The sequence below is a fragment of the Macrobrachium nipponense genome, chromosome 36, assembly GCF_015104395.2.
Source record: "Macrobrachium nipponense isolate FS-2020 chromosome 36, ASM1510439v2, whole genome shotgun sequence".
In the NCBI taxonomy this organism is placed as follows: Eukaryota; Metazoa; Arthropoda; class Malacostraca; order Decapoda; family Palaemonidae; genus Macrobrachium; species Macrobrachium nipponense.
Genome location: NC_087220.1, coordinates 57,859,336 through 57,876,339, shown reverse-complemented (window position 1 = coordinate 57,876,339; position 17,004 = coordinate 57,859,336). Strand labels below are relative to the sequence as shown.

Sequence of the window (17,004 nt, the reverse complement as noted above, 5' to 3'; positions counted from 1 at the left end):
TCATCTGCATGCATTTGTTTCCCAAAATCCTTCTATTCTGTCCCTTCCCACCTCCAACGGTGGGATTCAGCTATATATATATCTGACAGGTAAGTTTCATGAACAAAATGATATTGTTATGATACAATAAAGTTTGTTCATACTTACCTGGCAGATATATATAATCAAGTACCCACCCACCTCCCCTCAGGGGACAGTGGAAATAAAAATTATGAATAGAAAATGGGAATGGTTCCTGATACCCGCCTCCCAGCGGCGGGAATGGGTACTAACCACCTGGCCGACCACTGCGTGTGTCGGAAGTTTTTTTAAATTCTGTCGGACTTCAGAAAATACAGCTATATATATATCTGCCAGGTAAGTATGAACAAACTTTATTGTATCATAACAATATCATGTTTCAGTGACTATCTTTGCTCCTGCTGCCAGGCTGTGGAATTCTCTAAGAATTTCTGCTTTCCCTAACTTATAACCTCTCTTAAAGAGCCAGATCTCCAGTTTTCTTTGTGGATAACTCAATCCTTCCTCCTCTTCCACTTTTCTTCTTGTTCTCTTTAAGCCTGTGCTTGACAGGAGCCCTTTGCTATCTGATGGCATAGGCAGTTTGGTCCCCTTAACTTGCCCAGTCCTGAAAGAGGGAAGGTACTTCTTCCCTCAGTTGCATTTTTTCTTTCTCTTTTTATCGTTTTCATGTGGATCCTCAACCGAATTGTCCAACCTCTTCAATTTTGTCACGTTTCAGTTTCCTGGAACAAATCCTTTGAGCCAGTCTTGTAACAGTCTGAAAATGACTTAGTGGAATTGTTAAATTAATTCAGAATTAAAATGCAAGGATTATCAAGGACATTCCATAACTTGGCAGAATTAAAAGTAAAATCAATTTTTTTTCCGAGATTTTTGATATAGCTTATTAATTTTGAGTGGCTTCATTTCTCCATCCAACAGCGAGATGCTGCAAACATGTCGCTGGAATCGAGTGGGCGCCTTGCACACGTCATGAACTCTGTAGTCAAGTTTAGACATGAAGTGCGCTCTTATGCACTTCTCCAAGATCCTACAACAGCTCAGGTAATGTACTGCTTTGGTTTTTTGATTGTCAAGCTGTCTTTTCTGACATGTTACCTTTCATTAATAGTTGTCAAAAAATTTTACTATCACCTGTTGCCTTTTTATGGAGTTACTGCTTATAGTTTGCCTTGTGTGCTGGTGCTGAAGATTGTAGATTCCCATGGGCCTCCAGCTTCAGTGATATCTACCTTCAGTTTTTATCTGCTCATGTAAATCTCTCTAATGAGTTGCTACTAAAATTGACATTAAAAAGGATCTGTCTGTGATTTTTCAGTGTCAGGAAAGCTTAGATTTGAGATGTCACCAGACATCTCATATCTAGTTTTGGGAGTTCATACCATATTTAAGTCTTCTCCATGGTGGAAGTGGTATCTCAGTTTCAGTGGTCATCTGATTATATGTTCATTGCTGTCGAATATTATAAAGGTGACTTGGAAAACTTTATATCTTCACTTTTTTTACAGCAAGAACTGTCGTCAGCAGACAAGAAACTGAAGAGGAAGGAGCGTGTCCCCTTGCTGCAAGCCTGTGATAATTTGCGTGAAAATCTTCAAATGACTGGCCTTTCCATTAAGGTACTGTTCATGATATTCTACTTGGGGTTGTGTAGACTGATAATATTTTCTTGCTGGAGATATCTTTTACAAGTAGTACTGAATTCTGGAACAAGTATCTGTAAAATTACAGAGGAAAAAATGTACAACTAAAGATGTCTGATGGAATTTTAACTTGGTCCATAATACTTCTTTGCGTACCAGTCCTTCTCTTCAGCTGCAAAGCAAAAGTTTTAATCAAACCTCTTGTATTGTATCTTTCTTATCAACTTATGTTGATATGAAGTGTATCATCTTGGCACATTTATTAATTAGAGCTAAGTGTCTGTGTTAGGAGTGAAACTGTATTGCTTTTAGATGTTATGTGGATGACTTTCCAATTAAACTTGGTCAGGATTTAATTAAGAAATATAAATCATTAGTCCTTGTAAACTTCAAGAAAAGCCTGAGCCATTATATTGTTTTATTTTTTTTTATCTTCCAGGATCATAATGAAAGCTCAACGTGGTCTGTGTCCGATGGGACAGTAGGTGAGTATATCCGTCTTTCTATTGCAAAATAACTAAAAGAGGAAATGTAATTTTTACATAATGTTCCATATGTACTGTTGCATGACCTACCAGGCAGAAAACTAGTGTCTTGACTTGATAAAAGGGAATCCATATAGTCCATCCCCAGTTAACTGAAGATTAGATGGAAATCTAGGAATGGTTTTGTTTAGGAAACTTCTAAAAAAACTAGCATGAAGCTTGTTTACAGACATGTGCCATGAGAAATATATAGAGCAAAGACAAATGACTCCACAAATGAAGCCATGTACTGTATATATGTCCATGGAAAGAGTAAGAGAAAGGTGGTCCTATGTAGGTTTTGCTGTTCAAGACTCACTGTTTTATATGAGCAGCAGAATTTCTGTCCAAATCTCAGTTTGGGATGATACACTGTTTATCCAATCAGTTTTGCCTTTATCAGTATTCATATTGCTTAAGTTGAGAAATGGTCAGGATATGTCACTGAAAGGAGGAAAGACAGTGAAGAAGTTGTTTAATATACAGGAACACCTCATGAATGGAACCTGTAGAAGATTTTCATCAACTCTCTGTGGATGAGTTGCCGTGTCAGGGTTGCTTTGGGATGAGCTTATAGTCGGAGATGATTGCTGAACTTAGTTTGAGTATGAACTTAATATTTTTCAGTAGTAGAGCAAACTTTTCCATTTGGTTTTACATTGCATATGGATTTTAACTGTTCATTTAAGAAGAGACTTTTTTTTTTGAAGAGGTAGAGCTGTCAGTGCACCTTATGTGGTACACTGTAGGCATTATTTAAGGTTCTTTGCAGCATCCCTTTTGTCCGTAGCTGCTTACTGTACCTCCATTCATATTCTCTTTCTTCCATCCATTCCTAAGGATTGTTTCATAGTGCAACTGCAAGGGATTCCTCCTGTTGCACTTTTAAGACCTTTTTACTCTCAGTTTCCTCTTCAGCGTCATGAACTGACAGGTCCCAGCTCTTGGCGTAAATTGTATATCCTATCAAGAGTAGAGCAGATCCTTCAGACCCCGAACAGTCAACTTGGTGATCTCACTCCATTTTGTAATAATAGTGAGCCTCTCTCATGATCTGAATGGAAGATCTGAGGCAGTTATCGACCCTTCAAGGTTAGCGGGCGATCACCATTCAAGTTAAATAAGACCTTTTTTCTTTGATTTCTACTTTTTATATAGTGGTCAAGCTTAACTAGACCACTGAGTCACATTCCAGATGCTCAAAGCTTTTACTTTCAATTGAGAGGTGAAAATTGGGAGCATTACAAAGCTAAAGAAGTTAAGACATCTAGCAGTTAGATGGACAGGATGCAGGCGACAAGATCAAGGACAATGCAGTAAAAGAGTGGCCATGCCCACAGAGTGCCACACATGGCAGTGGTAACCCCAAGGATTTTTAGAAGGAATGAATTGTTTTTGCTATAGTACAAGGCCTATTATTTATATGTAGTTGCTTGTTGCCAGTTTTCCGGTAATTCTTTTTACTTCCCATTTTTTTGTCTCAAAGTCAGTCGATTTTGACCTGGTTGGAAACTATTTCTGTATCATGTACGTATTCATAAAACAGGAAGAGCATTTTAAATGACTTTTCCTCTAATTTTGCATGACATTCAGCTGGACACCGAGACTCAATAATGGTCTCATCTCACAAATCAGTGCTTGGGAACTTCCATCAGACCTTAAGAGTGTGATTTTAGTAGCAGCAGTTCACAACGATGCCCAACAAAGCCAGTAGAGGGAAGAAGGCAATGCTAATAAACTTCTCCTTAATGGGCTTCTTTACTTATCAACTGTGGTATTATGATTATTTATCAATCTCAGAGTCTTAAATTAAATGCAAAGTATAAGGTACAAGTTAGTTCAGGTTAGGAACTTTGTGGAACGGCTCTTAGCTATAAGAGATCTTGAAAACATTCAAGTGCAGGCTATAATATAGTCTCGTCATTTCACGGACTCTGTAATGTATTACTAAATTAGCGACCCACGGCTCGGATCTGATAGGTCAATTCCTCGTCTCTTTTTCAGGTTCCAGCGAGAAAGCGAAGAAGAAGAATTAATTGCCAGGACCACGGGAAGGTGGGAGGGAGGAGGAACCAGCTCTGATCTAATGACATTCCGCAGCATCGCAGCCTTTTTATAATTTTCAGTTCCATATTCTTTCAATGCTGGTTTTTTCTTGGCCTTGGTACAATGCTGTTGTTGCCAATAGACTCTGTAAGTTGTGATTTGAATTCAAACCGATTTTCCTCCTTTTCTTTTTGGTCACCGAAGTGATATTTTATAAATTTGAAAGCTGCTTTTTACAGCTGTGTGTCAGGTGTTCATGTCAAAGCCCAAATGGCTCTTGTATTTACTGTAGAAATATCATACAATTGATTGTATATACTGTATGTACTATAATTGCGTGACTTGGAATTCTCTTAATTTATGTGGAATAGTTCTGCCAACATGGGAGTGTTTGTTTTTCTTTCCAGGACTGTAAATGTGTACATATGTGAAAGTCATATTTTTTGTTACACACCAAGGAATGAAAAAAAGACATAAAAAAAGGAAAAGAAATAAAACAGAATACCTTCAACAAATTGTTTTATTTCTGAATCGTCTTCACAGACTTGAAAGACAAGTATAAAAAATATTTACAAGTAATCTATGTCAAGACATGAAAAATTGTCTCCAGTATAATAATATGGTCATTTTCTTCTTCTTCTTCTTTAGCATTTCACACGATTTCACAATTCCACAAGTAACAGAATTGCAGCTCACAACGCTGAGGATTAATGAATGCTGTGCCTACGAAAAAGGATCAAATACAAATTCCTCCTACATATGTATAAAAAAAATTTTCGCTCGAAATCTGACAAAAATTTGTTCTTTAGTATAAACACTTTACACCCAAATGATTAGTATCTTTTCTCAATATAAGGATAATGTTGACCTTTTCATTTTTAACATATTCTATTTTTTCCAGTTGCACTATTATTTTGTAACACAAGTTCAGTTTATTGCTGAAAATTATGCTTTGAATTACGAGGAACGGTACTTTTTAGCGAGAGCAAAACAAAATCTAAAAGGATAAATTTATCACAATAATAATGCCACCAATTCTGCATCAGAATTTCCCAACAAACGAGAGCAGCGTTTTATGAATGATTAATGGTCCCACAACGTAAAAACTAGCCAGTGCCAATCCGCTGAAAGACGAAGGTATGGCACTGTGTTCTCTTTTTATCAACGCCCATAAAATTAAATTATCACAAAACCTGGATTAAAAAAAAAATGTCATTGTCATCGTGAAAACGGCCATCATGAGCTGCATAAAAAAAAGACCCTGTTAAAAATTAATAAAAGAATAATAAAAGAGATCAACACACTTGGAAGCATGTGGTGAACGCAGACGGGTCGAGGCCTCCCCCACGACGTCTCAACATTTCTCTAGCCGAGAGAACTTGCTTTAGGAAATCCTGTACGAGCCTCCAAGAAGGAGAAGGCCCAGGAAGAACTGTAAGGAAATTTTCTTCACCAATCGTATACGCGTCGCAGGGACTGACCGGAGCCGAGTGCGTGTTGTGTGTACGTGGAGGGTTATAAAGGGAGGGGGTCACGGAATAAGATCATCTGACTAGATAATTATAAAAGGATGAAAATGTCGGTGTTTCGCATACCCAGTTACTGTTTCTGCACGACGGGACAAAAACATTGCCGGCTGAGAGTTTGTGTCTTGGATCCGAGTACTGTAATCAGCAGTGAGTATGTTTAGTCTGTGTGTTTATCTCCAATCGTTTCATCTTCGAATACACTTTAAAAACGACGTATGAAATGCCAGTGACGCAACGTGTGATAGAATATACCCGTGGTTTAGTTATGTTTTTCCCTTTGTGGCAATGCACCATATAATTTGTGCTGGTTGACAATTGCCCAATTGAATCCACTGATAGTCTGCTTAGGATTTGTGCCTTTATGATTGATAGCTGACCTTTGACGGTGAAGGTGTCGGGAAACTATGCTGAATAAAAGACGGGGGGAAAATTGCATATACATACTTCAAATCGTATTAGACCGGACAGCAAGTCTGAGGTGGTGAAACTCAGACCTATCTTTGACCATTGCAGCTGCTCACTGAATACCCTCAAAATTATGCTTAATATTGCAGAAGTTCTTGAAAGTCCGTTTTTGAACGGCTGACTTTGGAGAGGGGGACAAAACCTTGCTTGTGTCCAATCCTGTAAACACCCTTCCTGTTTGACAAGCCTCCCACAAACATGTATGTGGGTGTACGTACATCTTGGAAATAGAACAGACTTGAGAATGGAAAAGAAAAAAGCTTATTGTGGTACTTCCTTTGACATCTTCTCGACCTGAGACCGAGCGAAAGAACTCTTATTACGAGAGGAAAAGCTGACAGATGACTTCTTTTTGGCAAGGTGAACTAACTACGCTGAATACAACAGACGTGCTGACAAAATTCGAAATGATCCGTTAGTACCGTTTAATCGTTTATCGATCTGAGAACTATTATAACAGCGGGTTTACTGAAGCAATACCAAACGTGTATATTTTGTTTTTTTTTCTTCAAGTCTGTTATTGTATCCCGGCCCTAATGCCGCAGACGCTAACACCGAACTGCAATGACCTAATTATTTTTTGGGGAAAAAGAAGAATTTCCGCTCTGTAATTGCCATAACACTAATATAAATAAAAGCTAAGGAAAACCTTTGTGGAGACTCATACCAAGTATCCTATCACACATTCAAATTCCAACATATGTCAAAAAAAAAGAAAAAAAAATTATCTGGGACTTAATTAGAATCGACAACATCAATGAAGTACGTGGACACCAAAGCTTTTTAGTCCACTGCACATTATTACGTCCTACGCTCACTGCGTCACAATTACAACAAGAGATAATCCATGCGGAGACCACAGCGTTACATTACGTGACTGTCTGTTACACCCTGTGGTCGATGAAGACAGTTGGAATGTTTATACCCAGCTGCACTTAAAATGAGGTAACGACTCCATCATCGTCTTATATCGTTTCCGGGGCAACACGTTTCTTAGACATCGCCCCCGACATGAATGTTTCTGCTCTGTTAAAGGATGACTACAGTATCCCTCTAAATCAGATATAAATGTATATATTCATGCGAATATGACGAATGACAGTTTCACCGCACAGCACTTTATGCATTACTGCCGCTGTACATACGGATGCGAAAACGTACGACACGTCTTTTCAATAATAAAAAAATTATAAAAAAGAACGTCTTCGGTGATTTCCTTCCGTCTCCTCTCTCTCGTTCACGCCGACGGAGAATACACATATCATATCAGACACCTTCAAAATACACCACCATAAACAGCTGCTGCCTTGATCCCCGAGGAGGTCATTCTTGTTCTCTCTCTCCCACTCTCGCAGGTTGGTGGGGGGTACCAGGACCAAGGGGGCGAGAACACCTTCCAACAACTCCTCCTTGGAGAACGGAGACCAGTTGCCACGCGAAGACTAAATTTATATATATACGTATATAGTTATAGAGACGTTTGCAGAGGAACTGTGCACTGCCCTGGGCCTGCCTCACAGGGCATCATCACTCAATCGCACACGGCGGCTGCGCCGGCGGAGGATGACGACGACGGAGCTCCTGTCTGGCTCCCGTAGGTAGAAAGACCGTAGTAGGAGCCGACCTTCTTCCTCCTCCCTAGGCCGTGCGAGCTGAAGCACCTATGGAGCCGGGGGTGGCAGGAAGGCTAGTAGACGGCGGGCGGACGCTGAGGCCGTGGGCGGTCCTGTGACGGGGGGACCTGGAGGCGGTGACGTCCTTTGAAGGCTTCGCTTCCTGGATTTTCCGCAGCAGAATCTGTTGGGGGGGAGAGAGAGAGAAGAGTCGTGATTAAACAGTTAATAATATATGCTTGTTTGGTGACATGATGCAGGTAATGAAATAGACAAAATCTTCCCTCCCTGCATACACTGTATATAAACATATATAATTGTAATTGTCTATGAATCTGTGTGTGTGTGAGAGAGAGAGAGAGAGAGAGAGAGAGAGAGAGAGAGAGAGGAGAGAGAGACGAGAGAGAGAGAGAGAGAGAGAGAGAGTTGTAAATCAAAATATCGTGAATAAACAGTTATTTACCTGTTGTATGACAACTCAAGAAAATTATAAGCATTAAAAAAACTTATATATATATATATATATATATATATATATATATATATATATATATATATATATATATATATATATATATATATATATATATATATATATAATTATATAATTATACAAGACTGATAACACAGAGAGGAGAGAGAGAGAGAGAGAGAGAGAGAGAGAGAGAGAGAGAGGGGAGACGGAGGGAGAGAGAGAGAGACGAGAGAGGGAGAGAGTGAGAGAGAGAGAGAGAGGACCTCGAAAGTCCACGTAATGTTTCTTAGTAGAACCATATTGGAAAATTTGCAAGTAAATCTAATTGTATTGCAATATTACGATTTTAAACGACGTATCTTGTAATAATTAAAATTACAGGTTTATATAGATCAATTTTAATTAACAATTAAACGAATCACCACAAATTAACAATTACGACGGGACACTGACAGATGAGTGACAGTTTCAAAAAGTCCCCTCGAATCTTTGACCCTTGCCGGCGGATGGTCATTATTTTCGGCTAAAATAACGACTTTACGGCGATGCTTAGCGAATAATTCATTGCGCGAAGTGTTAATCGGACCCTAGAGAACGAGTGAGAACGAATAAATAAAACGAACGAGTCTCGGTAACGTAGGAAATCGCTCAAATAAGAAGGCGACTTCTGCACCAAAATGGAGGAGGCAAGTATGGTAGCAGCATTAGAGGGATGGCTTAGGGTCATATTTATTCCTTATTAAAGGCCTCGAGTCTTGGGTTTCGAGACTCGAGACGGTCTCACTCTAATGTAGTTTTGAGACTCACTGAATTTCTCGATAGTCTCCGTAACGGAAGGAAATCGCTAAAATAAGAAGGCGACCTCTGCAGGAGACGGGGTGGGGGGGTCGGGGTCGAGTCAGCCTCGTAGCCATTTTTGAATCAAACATTTCTTATTTAAAGGCCTCAAGTCTCTGGTTTTAGGGCTCGAGACGGTCTTGAAGCGTCTATGGAGTCTTGAGACTCCTTCATTGGTATGTACGTTTCTCGAGTTAGTCCAAACAACCAAGAACAAGCCCAAAATGCAAAGGGAATTTCAGGGACTGGTTTGGGTCAGACTTGGTATTTCTCATTGATGGCCCCAAAAGTCATCGAAGGTTTCGCGGCTCAGGACGGACTTGAAATCGAGTCCATCGAGTCTTGAGACTCCTTAAGTCACTAACTGGGGGTTACGGGGTGTTAATTAGGGTTTGTTTTAACGAGGGTCAATTATTATGACGTCATGGAGTCCCTAATTCTTGCAAACTTTATTAATTTCGTAAAATTATTTTATTGATGGAGGCAACACAAAGCTTCACATATTAATTAACATGAATAACTTTATTATTTAATTATATTAAATTTCGTGCTAAATCTTTTAAAATGGATCTGTCCTTTAGGTAAATGTGAAATATATTGGGCCAGGCATATGGTGGTACTAATACCATACCAATAGTAGGTCACTCTGCTAGGAATGTTGGACTATGGTGATTTTTTCTTTAAAATATCTTTATTTTTCATGTCAGGTTACGTTACTATATCATAAATGTTTGAATAGGCCTATGGTGTATCTACAGCATTGCAAAACTAGGTCACTGCGCTAAAAATGTTTGAAAAATAGGCCTATGGCGTGCATAGGGTGCTTTTTAATATTTTTAGTATTCCAATGTTAGGTCTGAGTGCTTTTTTAAGTTACTATATTTAGTATAAATATTATTTAAGTTTAAACTCGGCCTTCGGTTTGCAAACAAACCTGACCTAATACATTTAGCCTTATTTAGGTCAACTAACTTAATAGTGATAATGTATTGAAATTATGAAATTTTCAACATATAATTAATCTTACTTTTGGTTTGCAAATGAAAGTATTATTTACACTTTACACATTTTCCACAGCATTGAAATGAAATGCATATTACAGTTCACTTATACAGTTTATATTTTTACTGTAAGCTTTATGTCTTGGCAAATGGCTTAAAGTGGAATTTATTTTTTAATTATTCAGAGCATTGTAATGAAATGTATATATATTTACTGTTCACTATACATTTTAACTATAGGTCTACTTTCATAGCACTACTTAAAGGCACAGCATTTATACCAAATGTACATTACTCTTCAGACTGATAAACTGTAGGCCTATGTCTACAGTCCTTGAAATAGACAATATAATATATAATATATATATATCTATATATATATATATATATACTAATATATATATATATATATATATATATATACACACACACACACACTCGAACTAAATATGAATTTCATGTAATACTCGTCATTTTCTGTTTAACACTAGGCCTATATTGAAGACCATACTTGAAATAAGACATTATAGCTAATATATATAACATAAAACTCATTCATATAACAATGAATTTAACGTAAAAAATCTCAATCATTTGAACTTGATTGCAAAAAAAAAAGGAAACTAAACTGCAACGTGTTTATCGAAGCAAAGAATAATTAGGCCAATGCTGACTCCACATTCGTTACGTCATATTCCACAAGGTTGTGACGTGTTACGTTAAATTCCTTTCGTTATATGGGAATTAAGATCAGGTTACGCCCTTCCAGTTCGTTATAGAAAAATAACATTAAATTAACACGAATTAACTCTGACGGTCGCCATTTTGACTCGAGATTCAAAACCAATTCAAACGGCGTCACTTTCTTAATAAGTTGAACGGGAATTTCAAATTCCGTCGTAACGGTTACGGTGTGATCGTCACGGCACCGTTACGGTTGACGTTTTACGTCTTACGGCTAATTTAGGATTAATAATTAACGAACAACTGTGAAGGACGCCATTTGTAAATCAAATGTCACTTTCTAAAACTGAACAGGAATTCCAGGTATACCGTTGTTCTAACGGTTACGAGGATCGTTACGCAACCGTAACGGTTATAAAAAAAGTATATAAATACACCCTAAGGTCTGTTACGTTAATAAATAACGTTAAAATTTAAAAATAACTCCAAAAATAATTACGTAATTATTAACGTTAAGAGTGGACAGAACGTGTCGTTCGTATCCCGTAGACTTTATCAAGCCTGCCATTTTTGTGGACTTAGTTTTTCTCGTAATCTTCGTCTTATTTTCTGGGAATTTCTCTCATTTATCGGTTCATTGGATGGTGACTGTTGCTCGATATAGTTAGTATATTAGAAAAATATTCATTAGAAAGAAGTGGCGTTCGTGAATAACTATATTCCAAAGGTTGGAATCTTAAGTAAAATATTTATCATTATTATTATATTATTATTATAATTATTATTATCATTATTATATTTAAAACTAGAAATGGCTTTATATATAAATATAAATTATATACGTATATATATATATATATATATATATATATATATATTGTAAAATGTACTTAAACAACTGCATGTGGTGTGTGCAATTACACTTGTGTAACTGGATGTGCATTTGAAAATTATTTATATAAAATGTACACACACAATTACATGTGAGTGTATTTGGACTTGTATAATTGGAAGTGTATGTGAAAATGTATTTATATCCAATGTACGTACACAATTGCATGTGGTGTGTGTATTTACACTTGTGTAACTGAATGTGTATTTGACAATTATTTATATAAAATGTATGTACACAATTGCATGTGGTGTGTGTTAAATATTTACACTTGTGTCATTGGAAGTGTATTTAAAATAGTATTTATATCAAGTGGACGTACACTAAATGTGGTGTACGTGTATTTACACATGTGTAACTGTAAGTGTATTTGAAAATTTATTTATATAAAATGTACGTACACTATTCCATGTGGTGTGTGTATGTGCAGTTGTGTAATTGGAAGTGTATTTGAAAATCATTCATATAAAATGTGCGTACACAATTGCATGTGGTGTATTTACATTAAGTGATTGCATTTGAAAATGTATTCATATAAGTGTAAGTACACACTTGTAAGTGATGTGTACTTACAATAAGTGTGTGTATTTTTCAGTGTTAAGGGGGAAATATTTAATCTAAATATACTTTTCTGAGGTATCCACACTGATGAAACATCCACAAGATGTATATTTTAAGTCAATACATTTTGAATGATTTTTTTCACACATTTTAAATGAGTTTCAGTTGGTTTTTCACACATTTAAAGTCAAGACTGTTTTAAATGAGTGATTTATTTAATTAGAAAAATGTATTTGGCTTTGGGTCAGTTGTGTCTTAGTTTTTTAAAAATTGAATTTAATTTAATGGGGAATTCTTAGTTGGTCAAATTTGAATGTAATTTTATTGGGAAATCTTAGTTTTTTAAAATTTGAATTTAACGGGGAAATCTTATAGTTTTTTAATGTTAAGTGTGTGTGAATGTGTGTGTGTTTTTTTTTTAAATGAACTTTTAACCTTTTTCTGCCTCGTGTCTTTTTGAACATGTTTATCAATTGTTTCGAAGGACTCTGAATGTTGTTTTTTTTTGTATTTGACTAAGACAAAGTTGTTTTGCGATTTTTTTTTAAAACTAAGGTTACACAAATTCCTTTCAGTAGGAGTTTGGACGTTGCTGTTTTTCAGTTTTGAGTTATTTTAAATGTTATTTTTCCAGTTTTGAAGTTTTTGTTATTAACTATTTTGATTGTTTTCAAGTCTTGTGTTTTGATGGTGCTTGGAAACTTGCTGTGTTTGGCTGTTTTTAAATTAGCTGTTTTGATTGTGCTTTCAAATGAACTGTGCTTTGACTGAGTTTGAATTAGCTGTGTTTTACTTGTTTCAAATTAACTGTTTTGAGTGTTTTAAAATTTTAAATCAGCTGTTTTGATTGCTTTTGATGAAAAATGTACACTGTGTATTGAATAAAACTTTTGTTTTGACTGTGTTTTGAATTGAAACTGTTTTGTTTTGATTGTATTTTGAGTGAAAACGTTTTGTGTTTTGAATGCAAACTGCTGTTTTTATTGTGCTTTGAATGAAAAGTGTTGTGATTTTATGGTTTTGATGCTGTTAATGAAAACTGTTGTGTTTTGAGTGGAAAACTGTGTGTTTTGAAAGAAAGGTGTTGTATTTGATTTGTTTTGAATTAACACTGTTCGCTCTTAATGAAAACTGGCGTATTTCTATTGTTTTGAATGAAAACTGGCGTGTTTTTGTTGTTTTGAATTAGAAATTTACGTTTTGAATGAAAACTTGTAATTTCTGTTGTGTCTCGAATGAAAACTTTGCGTTATGAAGGAAAATTGCTGTGTTTTTGTTGTGTTTTGAATGAAGATTAAGTAAAAAAAAAAACTTGTTTTGAATGAAAACTGTTGTAATTTCTGTTGCCTCGAATGAAAACTGTTTTGAAGGAAAATTGCGGTGTTTTTGTTTTGTTTTGAATGAAAAGTTGTAATTTCTGTTGCCTCGAATAAAAATTCTTTGTTTTGAATGAAATTGCTGTAATTTTGTTGTGTCTAATATGAAAACCGTTGTGTTTTGAATGAAAACAGCCACGTTTTTGTTGTGTCTTGAGTGAAAACTGTTTTGCGTGTCCCCTGAGGGTAACAGCAGCAAGTAGCTACTCACCATATTCTCTCTCCGGATCTTGTCCTCCTCCTTCCTCCTATTGACGGTGGAATTGGCCGGTCTATGGACGGTCCTGTGATTCTGGTTGGAGGAGGAGGAGGAACTTTGGTGGTGGTGGTGGTTGCGGCTCCTGGTGTGGGCGCTCATGATCTTCTTCAGGAGGATCTGGTTGTCCCGGTCTATCCTGCGGACCTCGTCGTTGGAGAAGGACATGTTTTTCCTCCTGTGGGAGGAGGACGACCTCCGCAGGTGGCTGTGGTGGGGGCTAGCGTCGATGGGGTGGATTGATATGGGCGAGGTGGGCTCCAGAGTCGTCATCTGGTGGTGAAGGGCGTTCTGCAGGTTCTCCTTCTCCTGCTGGTGGTGGTGGTGGTAATGACGACCTCGCCCACCACCACCTCCTGCAGCAGAAGTGCCGTGACGACTAGGTCTGTGGCTGTTACTCCTATGGTGATGGTGATGGTGGTGGTGATGTCTGTTATTGTAATGGTCGTTGTTGGACGACAACGCCGCAGCGGCGGACGACCTGCTGCTGCGCTTCTGCCTCTGCTTCTTCTCCAGCTCCACCACCGCCCTCAGGAGGAGCGTCATGTCCGTCGAGTCGTCGCTGTTACTGTGGCTCGAGCCGTTGCAGTGCGGCTGCGAGTCGTACCCCTGGTCGTTCGAGGAGATCTCCGGCCTGCTGCTGCTGTTGTTGTAGTCCGCCGCGGCTGCAGCGGCTGCTGCGGCGGCGGCCACGACCACCACCAGGTCCCTGTTGTCGTGCAGCGCCAGGGGCGAGGTGCCTAGAGCCCTCCTCGGGAGGACGGGGGACAGGCCCAGGGGACTCGCCGTCGCCGACAGGAGCGGCGACACGTCCGTGATGTCGCTCTCGCTGTCGCTGCTCTGGTCGTAGTCGCTGCTACTGGAGGAGGAGGAGTCGTCCTCCGTCTCCGACGACAGGTTGGAGTTCTCGCCGTCCATATAGATCAGGGTGCCCCTCTCGATCAGCCTGTCCACCTGCGACTTGGGGTCGTCGTCGTCGCTGCTGTCGCTATGGTCTTCCTCCTCGGAGGACGACCCCCCGCCACAGCTGCTCAGGTCGCTCTCCTCCTCGTCCCACTCTTCGTCGGAGCTGTAGAGAGAAGTCGTCTTGGTCTTGTGGATCTTCTTGGCTAATGTCGCCGTCGTCGTATCCGTTTGGTCTACGTGTCCCTCCATGACGACTACCGCTGCTCCTGCTGCTGCTTGTGGTCGTCCTAGGCCTATGTGAGCAGGATGATTCTCTATTGGGAAGGCGGAGGAGGGACTCGCACTACCGACTGCGACGACTCGCTCGCTACTGACGAAGCGCGCTCGGCGTTCGTTCCTCATCGCCTCCTCCTCCTCCTGTGCTTCCTGTCCCCTGGAACCTGCTCCTGCTGACGGTACTCCGTGTCCGGAAACGCGTTGACCTTCTCCTTCTCCTGCTGTTGTTTCAGACAGCAGCAGCAGCAGCAGGCGACGACTCCTCTGGGCGTCGTCGCTACTCTTGCTCCTACTGGTGGCGGTCCTGGACCTAGACCTAACCTTCCTACTGCTTCTACCACCCTCCTCCTTCTCCCCTGCTTTTTCTCCTCCTCCTCCTCCCTCCTCCTTCCCTCCCTCCTGCTTAGGATGCTGCCGCTTTTTCTGCTCTTCCTCTCCCTCCTCCCCCGGGCCACAAGAAACGTCCTCCAAAAATCGGGAAGAAAATATTATAGGGGAAGACGAAGCCTCCACTACGCCAATAACAGCAGTAGGGGACGAAAGTGCGGCAGAGCAGATCACCACAGGTCCGTCTTCCGCGCCTTGTTGGAGATTTTGTTGTTGGAGAAGCTGCGATTTTGAGGGAGAAGATGGAGCTACTACACCAACAACAGCTGAAAGGGCAGAAGCGCAGATCACCTCCTTAGAGCTGTCGCCTTCTTTCTGCTCAAGCGCCTTGTGTTGGTGATGTTTTTGTTGGAGCTGCTGCTGTAGCTGTTGGGGATTCTGTTGTTGGAGAAGATGCTGCTGCGATGTTGGGGGAGAAGCTGAGGGAGAAGAAAGAGCTACACCAACAACAACAGCTGAAGGGGCGGAAGCGCAGCTTACCACCTCCTTCTCTTTCTGCTTAAGCGCCTTGTGTTGGAGCTGTAGCTGCTGCTGTTGGGGATTTTGTTGGTGAATATCCGATGCTGTTGATGGAGAAGACGACAAAGGAGGCCTCGCCTCCTTTCCACACACTGTCACACTACTATGATTGCCTTTCTCGCTCACTGTCTCGTCACTGGTAGTCCTGTAATAATATTCCACATCACTGCAGTAGTCGGCTTTGAGGTGGTGCCTCTGGCTCCCGCCGAAGTCGTCGTTGCAATGATAATCCACAAGGGCACGACCACCACCGCCGCCGCCGCTACCACTACTACTACTACTTCTACAAACGATGTCGGACTGGTACTGGGCGTCTTTGTGGGCCATCCTCGGTATTATAAGCCGACGCCGACCACCACCACCTCCCTGCTGATGCCTGCTGCCGCCATCATCGTCTGCTGCTTTTGCTTCTACGACTACTACTCCTCCTGCTGGCTGGCTGGCTGGCAAGGGCTCTAAAAGGCTCCTCCTCCTACTGGCTGGCCTCTACTGCCGCTGCGGCGGCCTCCTCGCCAGGGGTGGAAACATGGCGTCGAAGCAGAGGCAGCGGCAGCAGGAGCAGACGTCATCGACACCCACGAAAAAAATATAAGAAAAAAAAACGTCCTTCGGAGGAGATGGTCGTATCGATGAGACCCGCCCTCCTTCGGAAGAGTGACGACTTTAGGCGTTTATTACGCCTCTCTCACCCTCAGAAGGGCTTGATTTAGGCTCCCAAGGGCGCGACGATGCCGTTTCCCAACCGTCGGAGGAGGGCCCGGCCGGTTGGCAGCTCTGGCGTGACGTCAAATTTTCGTCACGGGATGGGCGGAGCTCCGGTGAATCATTGGGGCGGGGGCAGGGGGGCAGGGGATGAAGAAAGTGAGTGACTGACTCTTCTCGGGTGGTTTTGGGAAAGGCCATATTGGCCCCTTAGGTATAAAACAGTCCCTCTTTTAAGTTTTCGGGGATTTCATCCTCGTCATTAGACGTAACTATTGCCCTGTCCTC

The 17,004-nt window shown here is 40.3% G+C and overlaps 2 protein-coding genes across 4 annotated transcripts in view; one reads left to right on the top strand and one right to left on the bottom strand.

The window, feature by feature from the left end:
• Window positions 1-4,746, top strand: part of LOC135203714 (probable cysteine--tRNA ligase, mitochondrial) — an 85,549-nt gene extending 80,803 nt beyond the window's left edge. For all 3 annotated transcript variants that reach the window (XM_064233616.1, XM_064233614.1, XM_064233615.1), the window contains 4 exons: window positions 946-1,068; window positions 1,533-1,643; window positions 2,107-2,152; window positions 4,196-4,746. In XM_064233616.1, coding sequence (XP_064089686.1) covers window positions 946-1,068; window positions 1,533-1,643; window positions 2,107-2,152; window positions 4,196-4,227 — 312 coding nt within the window. In that variant the 3' untranslated portion in view covers window positions 4,228-4,746. The remainder of the gene's footprint in view (window positions 1-945; window positions 1,069-1,532; window positions 1,644-2,106; window positions 2,153-4,195) is intronic.
• LOC135203712 (homeobox protein cut-like) lies at window positions 4,744-16,670 on the bottom strand. Its single transcript, XM_064233612.1, has 2 exons — window positions 13,882-16,670; window positions 4,744-8,028 (listed from the first exon to the last, which is right to left on the bottom strand). Exons 1-2 carry the CDS (start codon window positions 16,339-16,341, stop codon window positions 7,870-7,872), a joined length of 2,619 nt encoding a protein of 872 aa, XP_064089682.1. The 5' UTR covers window positions 16,342-16,670; the 3' UTR covers window positions 4,744-7,869.
• Window positions 16,671-17,004: the final 334 nt, after the last annotated feature.